This window comes from Magnolia sinica, chromosome 17, assembly GCF_029962835.1.
Source record: "Magnolia sinica isolate HGM2019 chromosome 17, MsV1, whole genome shotgun sequence".
NCBI classification, from domain to species: Eukaryota; Viridiplantae; Streptophyta; class Magnoliopsida; order Magnoliales; family Magnoliaceae; genus Magnolia; species Magnolia sinica.
This window is the reverse complement of record NC_080589.1, coordinates 70,640,938-70,665,405: the sequence shown is the minus strand read 5'-3', so window position 1 is coordinate 70,665,405 and position 24,468 is coordinate 70,640,938. Positions and strand designations below refer to the sequence as shown.

General features: G+C 39.2%; 2 protein-coding genes across 7 annotated transcripts in view; both read right to left on the bottom strand.

Moving 5' to 3' along the window:
• Nucleotides 1–24,468, bottom strand: part of LOC131230788 (uncharacterized) — a 48,422-nt gene that overhangs the window by 20,697 nt on the left and 3,257 nt on the right. The window lies entirely within an intron of this gene.
• Nucleotides 14,159–24,468, bottom strand: part of LOC131230787 (uncharacterized) — a 39,686-nt gene continuing 29,376 nt past the window's right edge. For 4 of the 6 annotated variants that reach the window (XM_058226762.1, XM_058226761.1, XM_058226765.1 and 1 more), the window contains 5 exons: nucleotides 23,879–24,465; nucleotides 20,962–21,154; nucleotides 19,303–19,367; nucleotides 19,001–19,211; nucleotides 14,159–14,771 (listed from right to left, as the gene is read on the bottom strand). In XM_058226762.1, the coding sequence (XP_058082745.1) occupies nucleotides 14,415–14,771; nucleotides 19,001–19,211; nucleotides 19,303–19,367; nucleotides 20,962–21,154; nucleotides 23,879–24,465 (1,413 nt within the window). In that variant the 3' untranslated portion in view covers nucleotides 14,159–14,414. Of the gene's footprint in view, nucleotides 14,772–19,000; nucleotides 19,212–19,302; nucleotides 19,368–20,961; nucleotides 21,155–23,878 lie in introns of all 6 variants that reach the window. The other 2 variants (XM_058226760.1, XM_058226758.1) reach the window with 1 other exon arrangement.

The window sequence follows — 24,468 nt, the reverse complement described above, 5'->3', positions numbered from 1 at the left end:
GCCCTTAGTGTCAACACGTGACAGCTTCCTATTGGACCATGTTAGGGGTGCTGAAAATGGTTGTAAATAGGTAGACATTCAATTCACACTATTTCTTATGGTGTGGTCCACTTGAGCTTTTGGATATGCTTCATTTTTGGGCTCAAGCCCTAAAATTATTTGGTAAAATGGATGGACGGAGTGTATAAAATACATAAATCACGATGGGCCCCAAAGAGTTTACTATAAGCATACTGAGTAGTTTACTATAAGTGTACTAAGTTACTCAATACACAATCTGACTTCTAATCCCACTACTGTTATGTCAAAGTTCAAGCAAAAAATAAGCATATGATCGGCCACATGTGCACAAAAAAGGTTAGTACAAAGAGATTGATCGAGAGTGTATGTAGAAGAGTGGCCCACCTTATAATCATTGGCATCATGTTTGAGGCATAACATGTATAGTCAATTCTTCTGACAAGCAAGTCTAATGCCACACATGTATAGGGGTGCACACGGGTCGGTTTGGTCCGGTTCTGGGGTAAAATCGGAACCGAACCGTTCCTAACGGTTCTGAGATTTTTGGAACCGGAACCGAAACGTTAGCGCACTAAAACCGAACCAGACTGGGACCGTGAAAACCGGTTCGGTTCCTGATCGGTTCCACGGTTCTGGCTTTTTAAAAAATTTAACAAAAGACCCTTTGCAATTTTCTCAGTGTGGCCCACTCCACATTCAAATCGTCGATCTGTACTGTCCATTGTGTACAGAAGGGAGATTTAACCCTTGGCAATGTGGCATTCTGAAACCATGCAGGCTGTTGTAGAATTATGACCGTTGAACATGAAATGGACGGCGGAGTAGATAAGCTCATGGGCCATGCTGATTTTGCTCCAAAAGCACTCTATTCCTGATGGTTTTTCGTCCTCAATCTCATGAACGGAGTAGATTTTCCAAAAGACTTCAGTAAGTGGGCCACCAACCGTCACAGAGTCGACGTACGTCAACTCTGTTGAAAACAGAGCTTCCGTCCTTTTGTTGTGGGCCACCATCATGCAAGGAGAGATGGATCTGAACCGTTCATCAGGTAGAGGGGGTAGAATCCATTAAAACCATGTTGAGCTTTCTTAGCCGTGTACATCCTCGTGATCTCTACAACGATCGAAAGAAGGCCGTCTGACTGCTTTTAAGGCTTGATTATTCAGGTGGGCCATATCATCATATGATTAAAGCTCACCATTCACGGTCTAAATTCCAAGAGGAAGACAATGGACGGTGTGGATCTGGGCCACGGTTCAACGGATCGGGTCCACGGTTCGGTTCACGGTTTGGTTCGGTTCTGCGTGCCCTTGAACCGAAACCGAACCGTATCCAACGGTTCTGGAAATTTTGGAACCGGAACCGGAACCGGTGCTGTCTAGAACCGGACCAAACCGGACCGATCCAACGGTTCTACCGGTTAAATGTGCACCCCTACACATGTATCCTTTGTTTTCACATGTGAGGGTGCAAGTGAACCCGATGACTACGTTGAGCGAGTGCATACCATCTCTCCTAGTTTTCTCTACCGTGGAAGTTATGTATCCCCTTTACACATGACAAATGGGCAAGTCGATATTCAATTGTTCAAATTTGGACATTGGTTAGTGTTTACGTCAAATCGACGGGATCTTAACAAGAGACAAATTGAAAATGTTGTTGACTATTCTGTGGTCAAATGAGATGAGAATCCCTAAAGTCGGGAGTAATATAGAAAAGGCAAGTTTAGTTGGCTACAATATAGATATATGTGTTGTATATTCAATGCACGTGATAATGTCTGCCGGTCCATGTAAACGTCTCATGATTGAAGTGGGGTAAAAAAAAAATGAATAAATAAATAGAAACTTTTCAAAGAAAATACAGTATCCACGATATCTAAGGCACCTGCCAATCTTCCACATAGTACTCCTCGTTAGGTATTGATGCAACATTAATAGTTAGTTTAGATTTTCTTCAAGGTCTCAGTTTTATCTGAAATCATAAGTCTAATATTGGTTGATCGGCTTGAACTTTTAGTGTCAGTCTAATTGTCCCTGAATGCAGGATGATTGTGTCCTAGTGAACACAACCATACTTAAGTTAATGGAATAGCCTATTACAATGAAAGTGATAAAATTGAAAATTACTCTAGTCCGAGGCTTTTATAAGCCTTACTCATTGTATGTGGGAGATTCATAGAGCCGCAAAAAGCACAAGCAATTGCTCATTACAACAACCTGTCTTACAGGTGATTCTAGGGGATCGTGTAAAATTGAGAACTACCTTTTCAGATCTAAGTATATAAGACGGATTTCAATCATGATAAAAATAATCCACTAAAAAGTGCAAGTCCACTAAAAATAATCTAGACTTGTAGACACCCTTGATGTGCACATTCCAATCACGATGTAAATGGTTACAATTTAATGCCCTGTAAAGCTGCTAAAAACATATGACCAAATTGTAATGCTTTTCCCAACCCTTGGGAGACATCCAAGTTAATCTTTATATAACCAAGCGGGCTTTTTGATAATGACACGTTGGTTGGAATAGAATAAAATATGTCTCTGTCTAACTTGGAGGATGAGTTGTCCATTCACTTTGGCATTCAGTTGCTCATAACTTGTACCAAAGAGGGGCATCTATAAGCATCCCACTCAAAATAAGAGAAAACTACCCTTTGAATTCAACAAGACTTCAACAAAAGTATCTTTGTGTAAGTAGAATGCCCATTGGGTAACCATATGAGTTGGGCAAGATATGTTTTAGGAAGATCCCAAAATAACTAGTAAAGTAGATCGGTAGATCAAGTGATTGACTAAATCGATACTCTAGTTTGAGGCTTTTGTAAGCCTAACACATTGTAATGTAGGAGATTCGTAGAGCCGCAAAAGCACAAGAAATTGCCAATTATAACAACATGTCTTATAAGCGATTCTAGGGGACCGTGTAACATCGAGAAGTTCCTTTTCAGATCTAAGTGTGTTAGGCGGGTTCCCGTACGGCCATAAAAAGTGTAAGTCCACTAAAAAAATCTAGACTTGAAGACACCCTCGATGTTCACATGCTGATCACAATGTAGAGGGTTACGATTAATGCCCTCTAAAGCTGCGAAAAGCACATGGACAAATTGTAACATTTTCCCCAACCCTCGAGAAATCTAAGCTAATTTTTAACCAAGCAAGCTTTTTTATAATGACACTTTGGTTGGAATTGAATAGACTGTGTCTATGTTTAACTTGGAGGATGTGCTGCCCACTCACTTTGGCATTAAGTTGCCCACAACTTATACTAAAGAGGGGCATTTATAGAAACCCCACTCGAAATGAGAGAATACTATCCTCTGAAGCAAAGCTTCGGCAAAAGTATCTCTGTGTAAATAGAATAACTATTATTGTGTAACCATATGAGTTCGGCATGATACGTTTTACGAAGGTCCCGTGTCATGCCCCAAACCTGGAAATCGGATTCACAGGAATTTCGATCGCCGAATCGGGTGCCGACAGCCTCCGTAGTACCCCATTCTTGACCCCTAGTGTCCATACACCAGATTTTGATCTTAGGATCTTACAAGGAGAAATTTATTTTTTTTCCAATGTACATTTAACTCTTAATAGGCATAACCATAAGTATACCCAAATCACCAAGATAACATCATCATCACATATCCACTAATATAAACATTTAAATATAATGCTGAAAGGGAAATATATATGTAAAAATTACAGAAGTCAGCTACATACTCCAAGCTCCACACTGCTGCAACCTAACATCACTCGCACGCATCTATCGTGCATAAGCTTATAGAAAGCTTAGAAAGTGGTATAAGTGTGTGCACAAGGTAAGTGCCAAGTATTCAACGTAATGCCATAATCATACAATGTCGAAGTAGGTGCAAGATCATGAATCTACATTATCAGAGTAAGCGAAAATACTGACAAGTCCATGAGTCAAACAATATCAAAATACGCAATACAGATCAACTATATAAATGATGAGTGATAAAGAGTCAAATATCAGATGCCGTATCTAAATCATATAAATGCAAAAACACAGGTAACCCAAAATGCTATATGCCACGGATGTAATGCAATATGCAGTGCGAATGGAATGACCATGCTGAAGTGTGAAGTCGGGATGATAGTACGTAATATCACCGGCTATGAGGTCCATCACAAGGGACTTCTATCCAAATCAGTCTTATACCAAAATTTGGATAGTTAGACTCAATGTGGTAAACTCCTGATCTCAGGTTAGTCGCGCACCCCAATCAAAATCCTGGTCATTATAAAGGTACATGTAACAAATAGTTGTGTACAATCAACCCGAGTGAGTAGTGAATGAATGAATGAATAACTATGCAACTCATGCTCAATAAGTCCAAATATCAGTATAGATCATCTCTAGGATCATCACCGGAGTTTAGTACACTTCAAATGACACTGCCTCACTCTCGGCTGCATAGCCCAAGTGAGCGTAAGAAACCTCACTATCCGCCTGACCAATAGTTTGTCAATACCTATCCGGCACGTCGATAGAGGACCTATTCACGAGCTGGTTAAACTCAGCCTAGCTATGCTCTTACCCTCGGGTGGATAAGGCCACACCCCCTCCCAATCGACCACGACACAGTGGGAGACACGACCTCCTGGTATTCGGCACTCGGGCGCTCATGTATCCACTCGGTCTCGACATTGGGGCGTTCTCTGGTACCAAGAGGGTTTAAGGATTTTCACCCAGGGCCATCTATGATAGCCCGATGCTAGAACAAAATTTCGGTGTCCCGTCTGGCCAAGCACGACATGCATGGGGAGGCTACGACCCTGATATCACTAGGGCGTACAGTAATCACAACACAATGCAAGATGCATGAGTCATACAATTTAGTCATGCATCAAACCTGCGCATACCGTGCGCTCATGTGAGATAGCCTCCACCTATCAAGGAGTCTCATAACAACCTACCCAATAACGTATGCAATGGTCAACCATATCTCATAACAAGCATGCAGATGATGCGTATGAGCATGTATGATGATGTTATGCTGTCACATACTCATAATCGGTATCAATAACTGGCATTAACAATCGGCTTCGACAATATGGACATTTAACCAACATTGCCCCTAAGGAATGACCCACATAAAGCCAAACATATAATGGGCCCACGGTCTCACATAAGGGCCTAATGTACAACATAATGGGCCTTACTCAAGGGCTACATATACACAACAGGTGAGCCCTGCTCATGGGCCTCAAATACATGGCATGTGAGCCTTGCACTTGGGTCTTGAATACATTAAATGGGTCATTCATCATGGGCTTAATACATATTAAAATGGGCCTTGCCCATAGGTCATGAATACATTGTAATGAGCCTCAACTACGGGTCGTATATGCATCATATAGGTCTTGACAATCAGCCTTGGCAATCGGAATCGACACTCGTAATCGGCCTCTTTACTCGGTCTCGACAATCGGAATCGGCCAATTCAATCGGCCTTGACAAATCGAAATCGGCTTCGATCCTCGGAATTGGCCATCGACGTCGATGAGAATGGCCTAACAAGGCCTAAGAGAAGGTCACAATGAGGATATCTAACCGTCATTACCCATCAATGTGGACATCTAACCAATATTGCTCCCAAGGAGTGACCTATATAGGGCCAGACATATAATGGGCCCACGGCCTCACACACAATCACGATGGGCCTCATTTATGTCACATCGGCCCCATCATATGGGCCAACATACATTACATCGGGCTTTGAATATATAACAGGTGGGCCCCGTACTTGGGCCTCATACATCTCAGGTCGGGCCACGATCCATGGGCCTCAACACTTCACAATGGGCCGCAACCCATGGGCCTCAAATACAACAAGTGGGCTGCAACAATGGGCCAATATACATCAAGTGGGCCGCAATACATGGGCCAAATATACATACAGGTGGGCCTCAACACATGGGTCGCACCGATGGGCCAAATATACATACATGTGGGCGTCAACACATGGGCCGCACCAATGGGCCAAATATACATACAAGTGGGCCTCAACACATGGGCCACACCAATGGGCCAAATATACATACAGGTGGGCCTCAACACATGGGCCGCACCAATGGGCCAAATATACATACAGGTGGGCCTTAACACATGGGCCGCACCAATGGGCCAAATATACATACTGGTGGGCCGCATTTACGAACTGCACCAATGGGCTGCACGATCTACAAGTGGGCCGCATCAATGGGCCACAAATACATCTGAGTGGGCCCCATGGATGGGCCATAAATACATCAGGGTAGGGCCCACCATAATCGATATTCTCTATCTAATCTGATCATAAGGTCACAAAGACCTGGATAAAGAGGGAAAGTAAATATCATATTAATCCAAACTTCTCTGCCCCCAAAAAGGGTTTCAGTGGTAGACGTTCAAACCTCCACTCTTTTTCTGCAGTGGTCCACTTGGTAGACAGCGTGGATATAGAATAAATACATTAATGGTGGGTCCCATCGTCCATATGGACAGGGTAGATAATAAATGCATCACGGTGGAGTCCACACTGATGGACGGTGTGGATCAAATCAACACATCATGGTGGGACACACATACAATGGATAGTGTGGAACAACATATACATCATGCTAAACACCCACCGCCTAGACAATGGACGGCTGGGGTAAAACACATACCTGATGGTGGATACCCACACATGTACAGTGTGGATCCAAAGCTTACATCAAGGTAGTGGACCACCGTCCAGATGATAGACAGTGTGAATAATAAATACATACATCACATGGAAACCACATGCTGGGTAGCGTGGATGCAACACACGTATCAGGGTAGGCCCCTAGACGGTATGACTTTTACATAAATGTTAGGTGGGTTCCCACGTGGCCAATACAACAAGTGGATTCCACCTTCCCACGTCTTCTCCTAAGATTTGGATCTATCTCATTCTAATGCCATAAAACAATCTCTGAAAGTGGTTGGACAGTAAGGGTACAATGCACGCATCATGGTGGGTCCCACCATCTAGGGACTAGACGGTGCGGATAGACATACATCACAATTGTGGCCCACAGAGCTTGCTGCGTCATTACAACAGTAATAAGGCTGGTGTACGGTACCCAACCAAGTTGCTTTCCCTACAGCAGGCGGGCCCCATAGATCAAACGAATGAACAGCGGGGATAAATACATACATCAAAGGTGGCCCCTCCTCACACGTGCTACACGTGTGGGTGGGTCCCATCCACTAGAGAAAAACGGATGGATGGTCTGGATGGGGGTCCACATAGCAGCTGGGCCCCTTGCCGCTACTGCTTTAGCGCTACAGGTGGCTCCCACGTAGGGCCCACCATCATATATATATATATGTTATGATATATCATATTATAATAATATTATATTATATTATATATTTTATTTTATTTTACTTTATCTTTTATAGCTGGATAGTACACACCACTGTCAGTTCACCTTCTCTGTTAGGATATGTATGTAAGTCCCACGTATGGGGTCCACCACAACGTTTTTTGCCATTCAATCTGTTAATAAGGTCACACAGTCCCGGATGAGGAGGAAAAACAAATTGCATAATGATCCAAAACTTCTGTGATAACCCAAAAGGGTTTCAATGGCAGACGTTCAATCAACACTGTTTCTTGCCGTGTGGGCCACCTAAGTTGTATATACGACTGATTTTTGAGGAAAACCAGTTCCAAAAAGAGAACCCATCAAATGCACACTGTAGATTTGCAACATACTTCGTGGTGGGGCCTGTGGTGGGGCTTACCGTTCCACCTTTAAACCAGCAGCGAGGATGCTGATAGCAACAGGGACGTCCATGTGTATGTGTTTTTGTTTATTTAATTATTTATTGTTAATCTATAGATTCTTATATGTGGGGCCCACATTAGAAAAATCCACACCGACTACTGGTCTCCCCGGTTTGTAATAGAACTAACGAGTCCAATATGCAATATTTTTGGAATGTAAAAACATCACAGTGGGCCTTAACCGTTTAAATCACCTTAAACCACTGTTTCCTGCATTATGGCATGTCAGAGGTTTAGATCGGCTTCACATTTCAGCTCAACGACTAAAGTGAGATGGGAAAAAGGGTGGACGGTGTGGATTAAATCCATACATCAAGGTGGGGCTTGCATGAGTAATCTGTCGAAAAGCATAAACCAAGCCATTTTTGTAAGTACGCCCACTGTCTGTCCATGCTCACAACGTCTAGGGACGCTAGACGTGGACGTATTTATAAAGGTGGGTCCCATGTGTGGTTCCCACGGCTGGTGGGTCCCACGTGGACGTGGCCCACTTGATCAATTGGTATTTGTGTTTTCCCATCACTATTAAGTAGGGCCCACATGGCTTGGACGGCCGTGGGGTCCATTTGATGGACGGTTTGGACATCACATACATCAAGGTGGGGTACATCCGGGTGGGCCACACTACCATCTCATCACACCAAAATAATGAAAGAGAGAAAGAGAGAGAAAGAAGTACCCACCTTAGATTTCTTCTTCCTTCTTCTGCCAATGCATACTAGAGATCCAAAGGAACAATTACAACGGTTGAGATGGACTTTAGATGGTGGAGATGGGAGGTAGGAAGGTGGGCCACATAATCTCTATCCATGGAGCTTGGAGCTTGGACGTTTTTGGCTTTCATAGATTGCTTGAGAATTGGTTTGAAAAAGAGAGAAAAATGTGATGTAATAAATGGAGGATATGGTACTTGTTGACTTATTAGTAAGAAAGGAATGTGATGAGTATGGGTGTTGTTGACTTTGGGTGAGAGAAAGATGGGTAGGGTATGGGTTTATTTGACTTGATTGATTGATGGATTGATGTAACGTGTCCTAGAGATTTTCTCGAAATTCACAACGTGCGGTGTTTTTCTCGAACTAAACACGGGGCCACATCTCCTGACTCGGGTATCACATCGGCATGCGAGATATGGCGTCGAAACTGCGGTGACGGCGCGATTACAAGGGTATAAGTCTTGAGTCGAGCCGACTCTAGAATACGGGATATGACCTAGGATCGTGCGCAACTACCGATAATAAATCGCGGGTCGCCGGAATTCGACCGGCAGGACCACGAAAGCCTGTGGAACGGTACGGTATAGGATACGGGCCTTACATCCCGAGAATAACTGGCAAACTAGATAGGCGGATCAAATGGCCGACCAATCCGATTCTGACTAAATCACTGGCACCCTTCGAAAGCTCGAAACATACACTATTCCGATAAAGCCATATCTAACCAGCCCAAAAAGCCTTAAAAATCCAGATGGGTTGGATATTAAGGTTCCTCGGCGCAACCTAAAGATGATTGTCGGGTTGGATTGGCCAGCCCACTACTCTTTTATATCAGATATCAATTGATCATCCAGGATACTGGAAATTATGAATTAGCACAATTCCAATCAAATCACAATTGCTAGACTCCAAAGTATTGAAAATCCACGCAAGTTGAGTTGAAAGGGTCTCCATCACCTCATGGAGATGATCACGGACTTGATCGAATGACACCCAAGTCTGGTGAAAGATAAACCCCTTGGAAATCCCAAAAACCATGCATACAGTGGCTGCAAGGCAGAAAGAGATAAAATTGCACCACAGGTACTTGAGGTACCAATTATGCGAAGTATCATCTACCGCTGACGGGATGATTACCTTACCCAGAGAGATTGGCGTGATGGAAAGGAATGCTTATAAGTCTACATTCGGTACCTAGGGTACTGGTTAAAGTTTTATTTGAACACCACATTAACAGACCATCAAGGGTAGAGTGGGTGATTGAGAGGCAGGTGTGAGGAGTTGTGTTGGTTGAAGGAGGATGGAGGTGATCGGGTGTTGGCATATGTTTTCCATATGACAGTTACACTTGCCAAATTTGCCCCCTATAAAATTCTTGAAAAGTTTGAATATGCCAACACTTTACTGAATTGAAAGGAACAAATATTCAAAGCCAAGGAAGCCATTGAAGTCAAAGAGTAAGGTTAGAGTCAGGAACACCATACTATCCATTTTGGAGGAAAAGGGTGTCCAGTTTCCTCATTTTCCTCTCACAATGGAAATCAGCTTGTAGTCTACTCCACACATCCCGAGAATGCCTATAGTATTCATGCATCCATGCACTGTTTCTGCACTCCTCTCATTTTTATATTCTCTTATTTTTTATTTTTATTTTTGTTTGAAATCTGTGAAATATTAGGTAATGTAGTAACTAAAGTCTTATTAAATTCTCTAATAATCATAAAATTTCATAAAGTAAAAATGGTATATTATTTCAACAAAAAATAGTACTTTAACTCCTCTATTTTTTGTAACCAAAGTCTTTAATCGAAATCTACTGCGTAAATCAACCACAAGAATCATTTTTGTTAGAGAATCTTGCAATTTTCCAACTCACTAATAATTTTATAATTTTTAGCCAATTATATATAAATTATAAAGCTTTGTTTGTTTATCAACCACTACAGTCAACCCTACTATTAAATTGTTCAGAATCGAATTGTTCACTCTGGACAAAATTTCAAAAGATGAAAATAAAAAACCAGTTTTGCTTTGGAAACTCTAAAGGTCTTTTATATCCTTTCAAATTCATTTATAATTAATTCAACCAACAAAAATGAATATAAAGATGCAATAACTATAAACATTATATTTTTAATACATTGTCTAATGAATTATATAACATTTATATTTCTTATGAATCTACTAAAGAGCATTTGGACCACACTAAAAAAAAAATGTCCTTAAGAATATAGGATCTAATAAACATACTATCGCAAACTTCATTCCTTATGAAATAGTAAATAATAAATTTGTCATGAATCAGATTCACTATTATCAGAATATGGTACATGAATTATTGGTTGAGGGAATGAAAATGGACAAAATATTCTTATTTAGGAGCACTAATTGAAAAGCTAATCTTTTCTTAAAAAGATTATAAAACTGAATGAAATATAATAAAAAAATATATTTATTTAGAAAACATAATCATACAAGTAAAGATAGAAAAGACTAATAGATATAGAAATCAAATTGAAAATGCAGGCAGGTCAATATTAAAGGCTAACTTAGTGAAAACAAGTTAGGTATAAAAGGACAAAAAGAAAAAAAATTATTATAACGGTGGAAAGCTCCAATATCACTCAAAAGAATACAATCTCAAAAAGAAAATAAATGGCCAATTTAAAAAAAATGAGCCTTATAACTATTGTAAAAAATTTCTGAACATTATAAAAATGAACATGGACTGAAAAAAAAAAAAAAAAATGAAATCTCAAAACAATCTATATTAACATAGTTATTTCCTTGTTTCCAGAATATGCATATGGTAAACAATATGGAAGGGATGTCAGACCGGGAGGTAACTTGATTAGAAATTAGAAAAGGAGAAAAAGGTGAAGGCATTGTGCGCGCAGCGCGCTGACAGTCTCAAAAGCTGTCCTTGCGCCAATCATAGCGGCTATAAGGTCTCATCATGATGTTCCGCATGACAGTGCTACCAGGCGTCGGCTAAGCCGTCAAATTTCATGATGTCAGGTCAGTCGGGCGTAGACAGGTGGACGTTCCTGATTTCTCTTCGTGGAGCATATAACGTGGGGACCACCTGATGAAAGGATCAGATCTCGTTTTCACGTGCAACATTGGCAAGTGTGGGAGAGTAGGACTCGGATGGACGCGGATTAGTTACTTACAGGTTGAGTAGGGAGACTTGCTACCGAAGTGACGTTACCGAGTTCTATGGGCACAACCATGATGTATGTTTTGTATCCACACCGTCCATTTATTTGGAGATATCATTTTAGTGCATGAGACAAATAATTAGGAAGATCCAAAGCTCGAATGGACACCACCGCAGAAAAAAGTGAGGAGAGTGACGCCCCCCCCGTTAAAAACTTGTAAGGCCACAAAAGTTTTCCATCAAGCCCTTCTTTACTGTAAGTTTTAACTTATGAACAGGTTGGATCTCAAATAAACATCACGGTGGACCTTAGGAAAGTTTTAATGGTGGTGTCACTGTCCCTACTGTTTTCTGTGGTGTGGTCTACTCCAGCTTTGGATCTTCCCCATTTTTTTTTCTTGTGCCATGAAATGATCTATCCAAATAGATTGACGGTGCGGATACAGCACATATACTTGGTGACGTCACTTCAGTAGCGAGTCTAAGAAGGTTTGACCTTCTGAAAGAGAGGATTGCCCCAGTTTTGGTGACAGAAGAAGCTGAGGGCGGAGCGCACCGGGAGAAAATGTGGCTGCCTGCGAAGTTAGCCTACAAAATGTTGTAGGTGATCATTTCTCGCCGGATGCAGATTGCGTGGTGAACCCATCACCACAGGGCTACGTGGTGTAAGGAATCTGTGGGGCCCACTTTGGTATATGTGTTTTATCCATGCGGTTCATCCGTTTTTCCAGCTCATTTGAGGGCATGAGATCAAAGTTGAAGCATATCCAAAGATCAAGTGGACCACATAAAAAAACAATGGGTATTGAATGTCTACCGTTAAAATCTTCTCAGAGGACACAAAAGTTTTGAATAAAGCTGGTATTTATGTTTTCCATTCATTCAGGTCCATGTGACCTTATCAACAGGTTGGATGACAAATAAACATTATGGTAGGCCCTATGATGGTTTCAACGGGGATGTTATTATTCACTGTGGTGTGGTCCACCTGAAATTTGGATCTATTTTATTTTTGGTTAAAAATGTGTGTCTATATATATATATATATATATATATATATATAGAGAGAGAGAGAGAGAGAGAGAGAGAGAGAGAGAGACTAATCTGATCTTGAGATGAGACTTGGCCATGGTGGGCTCCACAAGCATTTGTGAAAAGGTAGTATTGGGTTGTTTGGTGTTGCTTCTAGCAAGTGATGATTCTTAGAATTGTTTATTTAGAATTGCTTGCGTAAAAAAAATGCATGTTTGGTAGACATTCACGTGAAAAACAATTCTATTGTGTGGCCTTCTTAAGTCTGGGATGAATTTCACTTTTGGAGTTACATCTTAATTATATGATACAGTGAAATGGATGGACTGAGTGGATGTCATACAATCATCCTAGTGGGCCATGCCACAGACTGGGGTTATAGGAAAGTCGATCACCTAGCTTGGTTAGAGATTAGGTTTGTTAAGTCCAAGTGCTTGTGCAATACAGCTTAGGTGCAGCCACACATTTGCCATCATGCCACATAAGTTTGAGATCCAATCCATTCATTAGAAAGGCAAAACTCATGTATTAATCGTAGCCCAAAGTTAGGTTGATCCATTGGTCAAGTGGGCCATAGTTTGTAAAACAAATGAACAACTCTAAAATACTTGACCGAAGTTTTCTAACCCATCTACCTGTTTTCAATTTTAGGGCAGACTGAACCAAATTAATTTTAAGAAAAACATGAACCGGTGGATGGATTTAATCTTAGACCTATGTGCCATGATGGCACATGTGTGGAGGTGTGCAGATCTACACTCATGTATCATTAACAAAACTTACAAAGAGATATTTTACAAGATCTTGGTAAAGTGTGAGACAGCGGGTTCTAATAATTCATGAAAGGGATTATCATATTCCCACAATTCAATTACATGCAAAACCTAGAAACCCCATTTTCATGGTTGTAGAAAGTTAATTTGTGTTTTTGTTTGAATCCTTTCATTTCAAGTAATTGGTTGGTCATACAGTATGAGTATTTTCGGTAAGTTTGTAGAAGTGGAAATGACCAAGATAAGTGGTCCCCCATTTAGGATGATCAAGATAAGAATAACACAAAACTTTCCTGACCACAACTTTACCTTTGCCATTAATCATTTTGTCTAATTTCAAGTTCTCAAGAACAATCAGAAGAATCCCTCTCATTAGTTTTTTATTTTTTTGTTGTTGTTGTTGTTGTTGCTACTGCAAAATCTCATTACTCTATTCATACATACTAGTGAACATATTCAGAGATTTTGAAATCTCATGATATTCATGATAATATCACTTTATCAATTTCCTATGATAAGAACACGAGATTCGACGATATTTGTCACAATGAATGGGATCAAGTGTACCATGGGACAACAAATTTTGTAAAACATAATACAAAACACTATATGCAATATATCAAGATTCACAACCCTTGTATCTTGAAATCACTCAACTTCATTGGAATTCTTATAAATTGAATTTCCATTATTAATGCATATATTATTACAAATAATCAATTGAGCTAATTAATTATATGCATGTCTAAACCTTGTCTCTCTTATTACATAAGAAAAAGAGTAAGGGTGCATTTGGTTGCACCAAATATCATGATATTAATGATTGATCAATCTAATTTGGTGTAACCAAACATAACCTAAATAAATAAAAAATAGAAAGTCTAAATGTTTTGGCTTTCCCAAGCTCTTTTTTCCCAAGTTTCCACTTGTTTTATGGAATTCTCTTTCCTTCTGTTCATTGCTTGAAGGGCTGCACTATCAAAGGGAGGGCCCAAGTTGCATGGACTCGAATCTTTTGGGCCCATCACCATGGATTCCATCATGAACTTCTTTTCTAATCCTGTTGCACGGCATGCTATGGAATCCAAGCACCATTCCATTGCTTTATGAGGTATTGTAGGCTTGTATGTCAATAGCTTAGCATATTCGTTTAAGAGGTGAAACATGTAATCATACACATAATCCATCTTTAGCTCCTCTTGAACGAAACTGCTTGCCACCTTCCCGATCTCTTGGGCCTGGCAATTTCATGGAGATGCAAAATTCAAATTAATAAGGCAAGTAAAACATAAGTTTTCGTTCAAAAATATGATGATGAACTTACCTAATGAATGGAATGAGGTGGAATCAAGTATGTGCACTGATATAGCTACTTGGGGTAGAGCCCACTTGAACCTGATACTCCCAAAGGAGCTACTAAGCCATGTGTATGTAGTATTTGAGCCTTTTTTCAGGTGGGACCCACATTACAAATGTGGGTGGCCCATAAATCAGGTTAGTCAAATTCATTGGATAGATGATACCTGTATGTGAAATGGGTATCTGGAAAAATGTGATCAAATGGTCCATATTAAACATAGTTGTTTCCGCAGTGGATTTGTAGACATGCCTGATTTTTTGCCAGGGCATTTGCATGGTGGGACCTACCAGATATGGGACGTGTTGCCATGTTCGCGGGTATTCCATGAAGAAAATCATTCATCACATGAGAGAGTAGCATCTGCATTTTTCATCATGTGTAGATTTGTATCATCTTAGCCATTTTTTTGTGATGAGTTGGATGATATGGCATATAAAAAAGTGTTAGATTTTATAATTCACACCTGGTGACACCGAATTCATTATGAATATCTCTAGATATTTCAATGAAGACATGCTTACTATCAATGGATTTATGTCGATGGTGAAGATTTCTATCCTTGGTTCGACACATGATCAACGATTGAGATTCACAAGAGAGCAGAACAAAAGAAGAAACAGAAAAAAGAAAAGAAACCAATTAAACTGAAATAGGGACTACTATTAAAGGCCTCAGTTTTCTTCAACTTGGGGTTGTCCACTTGCAATTGAGAACTCCGAATTAGCTAACTCTGTATATATTATACAAAGTATTATACAATGGTCTTTCTTTGAAGTTGTTCTGTAACCATCCTGCTTTCACAAGAGAGGGAAAGGTGGGGCCCATGGTTGTGAACCAAACAGTTGATAATAAGGCCCCTATGGATAGTCCACTCATCAAGAATCTCCAAGATTGGAAGAATCATAACCCCTTAATACATGGTCAAAGACAACACAATTGTTCACATTCAGGCAAGGAAAAGGCCAATCTTGGGGATTTTTGGTGTGTGGGCAATATACAATGAGCCTTGTTATACAATGGTTGTCAACCATGGGCTGCACTTGTATAAAAATGAAACTTGAAATGTACTATACAACCTTCCAACTCCGGCATTGTCATTCCTCATGTTGCATACAAAATATGAACTTACGCGTACAAACCGGAAAGTTGGTGCATTTGAAAAGTGATCTCGGGTTAAATAGATTTAGGGGGTGTATGAATTGTAGGTTACTTTAGATAAGATACTTATGCCATAAGTAGCTTATCTTGATTTTTACTTAATTAGTAGATAAGCATGTTTGGTAAACAACATACTTATCATCCAAAAAGTAGAAAAGTATATTTGGTTTCTAACATCATGAATAATTATCTTGAAAGTTTGTTTGGTCCCCCTCACATCCACCGTCCATCATGTGGGGTCAACCTTTGACGTGGATCATTCATTGTGTGGGCCCCACCTTTGATGTGTGCCATCCATCATGAAAGGCCCACCTTGGTTGTGGGCCATTCAACATTAGGGGATGACCTTTAATGTGCACAACTTATTAAGTATGGCCCACCTTTGATGTTAGTCATCCATCATGTAGAGCCCGCCTTTGATGTGGACCGTCCATCATGTGGGCCCACCTCCGATGTGGGTTGTCCATCATGTGGGCCCCACCTTCAATGTGGGTTGCCCATCGTGCAGCCGCCTTGGATGTGGGCCATTCATCATTAGGAGCGGACCTTTGATGTGGATCGTCCATCATGTGGGCCACCTTGATATGGGCCACCATCATGTGGGGCCCACTAGATCATCTACCCATTCATTAGATGATTTTCCAATCTCATGAACTTAGAAGGGTTTCATGGCCACAGAGAACATATTCTTTAAATAATTCCAAAGTTGTTGTATCACTAGTAAAAATGAAAGAAATAAGTTATTTTTGAAAGTTGAATAGCAATAAAAAATAATCGATAAAAATAAGTTACTTTTTCAAAAAAGCTACTTAATTAAGTTTAATTACCAAACTGACTTTTTTAAGAAAACTAACTTATTAACTTACAAAAGTTAAAAAAGCTACTTATTTGGTAGTACCCAAATGGGCCCTTAGGGAGAATGGCTTATTTACGACTGTTTTATTATACTTACAATCTATCCCAACTATACATTTAAATCTTTTAACACTTTTCATTACTCTTTATTTTTTCCCCCTCATTAGTTATATCCAACTAAGGAAAGAGAGATGCTCAAATGCATAACTAGTTGAACTTCTAAGGTGCAATCCAACTAGCATATTAGTACTTGCATGTCGTATGTGCATGACATTTAACTTGTCTAGAAGTTTGGTCCAAATCTTATCACTTGCAACAAAATCCAAGCTAATAAGGTTGGTGTTGGTCCATTGTTTTTTACAGTGTGTCATCCACTTGCTAAGTGGATCAGCTTGGTTTCATGCACCATTTGATTTTTATTGTGTAGCCATGCTTTTGGGTGTCATGTTGGAAAGTATATCCTTTTAGTCTAGTGAATTATATATTTTTTCATTAATGAATTATTTATTACTCATTGTTATCGTGTATACATGGAATAGACATGTTTGGGACAAATTTGTTGGGAAACTTCATTGAGATATTTGTATCCTTAGGAAATTAAGTTGGATAAGTTCTACTTGAAATAAATTACAAGACTAGTAGATAAGTCAGCATAACTTAATCCATAGACCATTAAACATGGTGTCACTATTTTATTTACGGTGAGTCTCTACCATGGATAGTGGGCCTTAATGTGGTCATAGAAGGTTATGTGTCTGGTAGGATGAGACAAGGTGATCACGTAAATCCATATAGTATACACGTGAAAATGTCCAAACTTAGATGAGTTTGGCTTGGTCGAAGTTCTTGTGTAGTTAGACAAGTATATATTGTGGATGTTGTTTGCAACTTATGTAACCCATAAGGATTGTCATAGAAAGATCACTCTATGACTAGAAAAGCTTGGTAGTAAAGGCTGATAAGTCTATAAATACTTGAGAATAGTTTAAGAAACCCCATATATTTCTATGCCCCATGATAACTTACTGAGCACGTAAAGTAAAATCCCTAGGGTGGCCGGCTCGAAAGAAAAATAAGAGAAAAAGAGTGAGCTTCGATTGTCTCCTTTTCTTTTTAAAAAAACTGAACGGTTTGTTCATTCATGCATGACTAAAAGTAAATTTGACTTAATTTGATTTCTTTTTCCGTATGTAAATGCTTTCATGTTGTACATACATGACGTATTGGTACTAAATTGCTAGTTGGACAACATCTTAATAGTCCAACTAGTTGTATTTGAACAGAAGAAAGAGAACACGCTTGAAAAAAAAAAAACGTGTCATTTAGGGAGGGAATCGAACAAAATCAAGATGCCTAATCCCATCTTTAGTAGGTTCAATGCTCTCCTCTCTTTTTAATGGTTGAGGGGAAGAACTTCTTTAACTATAGTAATATGAGATGGAGGGTATGGGTCCCCACAAACCAGATCAAGGTTAATCCTGAATTTTTTTGGGATCTCTTATAAAATCTTATTTTAGTTATTCCAAAGGATCCTAGACATTGAATTTAATTATAAGATTGGAAACAAAAACATACCTGTGTTTATTGCTATTGACATGCATAGGGATTGACAAAGATTCTAATGGATGACACCCATGCGTCTTTTCCATAGAAGACTATTGTCCCTCAATGCTTTACACAATTTACAAATTGTCATACCTAATTAAATACATATCACATGAAACATTTGCAAGGTATAATCGACCTGAAGTTGTGTGTGAAGATCACCCAATAGTGGGTCCCACCATATGCCAAAACTAGAATCAGACAACCAATGCTCTAGTGTGGCCCACCTTTGGGTAATTCTTACATCTCCTTCCCAAGCAGAATGATAAAGAAAAGATTGCAGTGAACTAATTTTTTTTTTTTTTTTTTAATATGAAGTTTATTACGTAAGCCATCAAGTTTATAAATTTGAAAATTAAATATTCTTATTTAGTTTCGGATTTTTGTCATATGATCTTGTTATCAAACATAGAGATGGACTGAAATGGGCTAGCATGTTTCTTATTTTACTAAGAACATGGGAAAGTTTAATGAAATTAAGAAGACTACCTTCTGTTTGTGGCTATTGCCCCAGTCTACGGCGAATTTGATCGATCTGCATTTGTCGTCATCACGTATTGGCCAGTAATGATGCACAGGGATCAAACCTCGTGTGAAGAAGTCATAGTATTGAGGCTTCACAACCAAAGTAAGAGAATTGCAGGCCAATATATATTTCTCGCTTACAGACCATGCCTTTCCTTCAATATAAATCTTATATCTGTATGAATATTGCATGACAAATTTAAAGTTAGATGATATGTCGATGGAGAAATGGACTTAGAAAACCAATTCAATTTGCATAATAATACCTTTGAGTGCATTGGCCTGCTAAATTAGACTGCTTAAATTCTTGCCGAGATTCGCTGACCCAATCCTACAGATGCTTCTTGTTAGCATGTATGTATGTATGTATGTGTGTATTTATGTTTTCAATCATCTAATTACTTAGTTGTCCAGTGTCATTCTTGCACAAGACCCATGTACTAATTCTCCCCAATATCTTGCCATCTATAAGTGGTGATGGGAATCTTGACAAAAATTAAAATGGAATTTTAAGTCCAAAGCCCAATTGAATCTATAGTTGGGTTCTTGACAATGAAGTGAGACACCTTTCTTATTCAATTATAATTAAGGGTTAAGAGAATGATATTGAGTTGAGATCCTCTTCAAAGCTTTGCAGGTTCAGCATAACCTACTATGAAAAATCTACTATCCAAGTCTTAATATATGGAAGAGATTAAACTACATAAGTAAAGGGCATGTTTGTCTAGAAAGATTGTAAGAAGGTAAAAACCATAAGATTTGAGGAGAAATAAATTTGCCGATGGTTTACTGTTTCTTTTACTTGATGTGTATTGTGGAGGAAGGGAGCAGATCTGATAAGGCAAAGGAAAAACACCTAGTACAATGAGGCCCTGATGTAGTGAGATTTGATTGGTTCAGCCTTGTGTGATGTTTCCGAATCACTTTCAAACATGCTTTCAATCACTCCATCTCTGACAGTAGAATTTGGCCCAATTAAACCCCACCATATTAAAGCCTCATTGAACTTTGCGTTTCCCGGCCTTGCCAAATCCGCTCTCGTGGAAGAATGGGACATGGGTTGGGTATTGCCCTATTTGTGCCTATACTGACCTCAGCACAGGAATAACATGGAGAGGTTTAATTGGGTGATAGGCCATTGTCACATGTGAGACAATGCAAAATATATTTGAAGTTGTTGGGTCAAGTTTGTACTCGACTAGTTCTACATTTAACCCAATCAAATGTAATGACATTGTAGTCAGTATGGGTAGGGGCAGTACCCATGTAGTCAATACATGTCGAAGGGTTATGATCCATTAATTTAAATTAATGAGTTTTATTATGAAAGTGCGTATTTTGAAAATGATACTTATAAAAAGAGTTTACCTATCACTTACCTCCACTTTTCAGTACCTAATGTTAAATATTAACAATTTTTTCTTCCTCGCCGGTGATTTGAAGGCCACTTTCTAGATGATTAGGATCATTTGATCAATGCACATTTCAAATCAATTTTCATATAGTGTGTCTCACTAGATGAGCAATCTTGATTTAAAGATAACTATTACTTGTGTAATGTATCAGCATGACTCTACCATATTTCACTTCTTCTAACTCTACACAACATCTCCATTTCCCTCCTTACTGCAAATGTGGCAAACAGTGGGTCTGCATGTGTGTACATTATGTCTCAAAATCGAGTGGATTTAGCTAAGGTAGTAATCCAATCAGTGGCCTGTGAAAGAAACAGTTACATCAACGACCCATAATTAATCAGAAAACTCATAGCAACTGGATAAACATAATTATCCAACCCACAACAATCTCAAGCTTAAATGGACATCCACTCAAATGACCTACCAAATCAACAGTCCCATTCTCTACGAATGCTTGCCAATGTCAACATGATAAGGGAGTTATATGGCTCCACAACAATGACGTACCTGTGCATAAAGGCGCGCGTTCCAATCGTGAGTATTAGAGACATTGCATTTGAGGAGTTGTTGTCTCTTTGATGCGACAATGGCATTCCCTTTCCAATAAGCGTAAGGTTCCCTATCTATCCATCGCAGTCGTTCATTCCCTTCTTTTAAATTCTTGGAGAGTGTTTCCCATGGCTCTATATTAAGCTCGGGCCTGATAAAAATGCATGCAGACTTATAAGCTACCATGACGAGATAAAATGTTATATGCAAAATATGTTGTGTGTAGTACAAGCAAGTAGAGGCCATGGATAGGTGAACATTGATATGATGGACCGCACTGTGGATGAGGATGCCCTTAAAATCTTTAATTAGGACTCTAAAAAATGGATATGATTGTCCATTTCAGCCTAGCTGTAGTCTGTGAAGCCTTGGCCTTAGTTCCGCCTTCAACATAATTAGGTTAAAAAAGGCCCTGCCTAGACCAAATAAAATGATTAAAGGTTTGAAATAGTCAATTTTAATAAACTTTTAGAGGTTTTCCCCTGTCCACAAAAGAGTCCTATCATGTAAATATTTTTAATAATTAAATATGACCCATAATTTAAAAATAATTTTAAGCTGCATATATTCATCGAATATGAATGGCTTATAAATTAAATTTCTTTAAACGGTATATTCTTTCGATATAAATATAGCCCACTAGATGATTGGACCTAGCCAACACTAGGACTTTCATCATTAGCCTACTCCAGTACTGACTTTGGTAGTGGTCTTATATTTAAAGCTCGGCCCATCACTTAGGCCAAATTTAAGAGTTCAAGCATTCCCCTATAGCCTGACTCATTAATGTAGTTTAAAAAAAAAAAAAAAAAAATTGACTCTGACTCGATGTTCATTTAAGAGTTAGCTTAGCTTAGTAAACTCGAAAGTTAATAATTATATTTAGAATGATTATCTTTGTATAAGTATTATAAAAAGAAAAAGAAAATAAGCAACTAAATGTTGCATATATATCTTAAAGAGGTTTAGGGTTCATATCTGGCCCATAATTCATATTTTATTTATTTATTCATTTTTACTTCCAAAAACCTCTGACAGGGGAAGTGACTCGGCACTAGTTAGAACAAGTCACATCGAGTCAACTGAGTTAGTAGGTTGATAAATTGTTGTGACTCAGATCGAGTCAGAGTAAGTCGTGTCGAGTTGACCGAGTTATTTGGTTGAATCAACAAAATTTGTTGTGACTTGATCTGAGTCGCTCTCATATTCAAGTTCCTATTTACTTGCCTTGAAATCTCATAGAGTTAAGTTGATCTGGCCAAGTTTTGAGTTGATACAGCGAGTTTTAGAACTATACACATTGCAACCATAACTATATGTTGATGTCAACCTTTTCAGACTAATTGTTTACTATCAAAATAGAATGATAGAATCACGGTATGTAGGGTGTAATGATAGTAGCAATTCATCAATTATAACAATAGCATAAATGTGTTTAGACTCAATCTGACATGATAAAATTAAATAACTCGGTAGGCATTACGTAGCAATAATGTACCGCACTTGGTGAAAATGAAGTTCAAATCCTAAAACTGAAGGCATCAAAAAGATTTACATGAAATCCATGACCAACTATCGTAATATCTCATGCTGCCAAATATGCGCAAGGTTATTGCTTGTCAAAGTCTATAACAACAATAAAGAACGAAGAACTTTAGGCCCCCCATCATTCCAAATAAACAATGATCGATCTTATTCAACATAGCGTTGCCCATCTCTTTTGTTCTCATTGATGCTTACCTTACCTTAGCCTAGTTTAGCTTCTCTACTTCTATCCAGTGTAATATTATAGTATGTTTGAATTAATTAGTATAGCTTCAATTTAGTTTCATCTACTTCTATGTAGTGTATCATTACTGCAAGTTGGAATTAGTTTAACTCTTTATTAACAACTTCGTTGTTGGATACCAAATACCTAAGTTCTTAATTAGTAATTTTTCCATGCCTTGATCAATAGGCCAAAACATGATTGTCTAGATTTAGATGACAGTTAACCATTCACGGCTGCTTCGCTTGATTCAACTATCATCCATAATTTTCTCTACTTTATTTACTTATTTATCAATTATACTATAATATTAATTTTCAATTTAATAAAAAAAATTAGGATTTTCCATGTATTTTACTTTCAAGTATTGTTTTATTGATAAAATGATAAAAGCTATTATCGTTGTAACAAAAATAACTCATTCAAAGGACTAACTCTACCTTTTGTAAATCATCTTATTTATTGTAAATTGGCAAATAGGTAGTCAAATAAATTTTCATAGATTTGGCCATAATTAGGCTATTTTGATGCCTAAGCTCATAAGGAGCTTGGTTCATTGGAATCACATTCAACTCCAGCACACCTAATACGTACATGCACGCACCATGCGATCAAATCCCAGCCCATCGCTACCTATGGTTGTGTGCCCGAACCGAAGCCACACAAAATTCAAATCAACGTTCGTTCTTGATAGTCCAAAATAGTCCAAAGCATTGAAATCGGATTTGATCATTCGGTCATCCATTGGTGTAACGATGGCCAAAAGCAAATGGTTGAGATCGTTTAATAATGTTATTGATTTTTTTGACCATGAACTATCCATTATAATCGATGACACCTTCCACACACCTGAATTTGATTGAATACATGCATGGCTAGTGTCCCGGTTGATGAGTTTCCACCAATGGTTTTTGTATAAACAAGCCTCTGAAGCCCATAGAGCATGGTTTTGAGAGTCGGTCTCGACTGACCGATTCAGCTCGACACTCCGAGTCAATCCACCGAGTCACCCTGACTCGGGCGAGTCGTGACTCGACTCTATAATGAACGAATCGGTCCGAGTTGCCGAGTCAAAATACGTATAAAAGAAAAGTCAAAGCATTTTACCAACCCCAGAAGGACCAATCAGGGAAGACTATATCCAGCGTCGCCTCGTCTCCGCAGTACCGAAACAAAGGCGGTGGGCCCAGCGCGTGCTGGCCCCTGTAGTCACGTGACTTCACAACTGGCAAGTCAACGCAGTCAAACATTAGATCCAGATCGGGTACCCGACCCGGGTACCGCCTCAGGAGCTGCAGAATTCCCCAGAGTGTGAAAACGTCACGTGTCTGAAATGCCCTCCGATACTTCTCCACGTACGCTCTGCCGTTTATTACAACGAGCCGGAAATTCGCGGTCCTGTTTGCCCTTTCCACCATCTCCTTTGAGATTCCTGTAGCCTTCCATGGCCGTAGATCTTCGTGGATCCAACGGAAGTACTCGGGGCAGGATGGTGATGGACGGTCATCTTTGGTGTTGGGAGGTGTTGGACGGTTTGCAGGGCAGGTTCTTGTCAGTTTTCCACGTGGACAGGTAAGGAGATTTTCTGGATTTGTCGGGGGTTTTTTGGGGTGTTTTGGGTGTTTGTAGGAATGGCGGTGGACTGCTGTTTTGGCCGTTGGCGTCAGTTTCTGGCCTTCGTTGTTTATGATAGACTG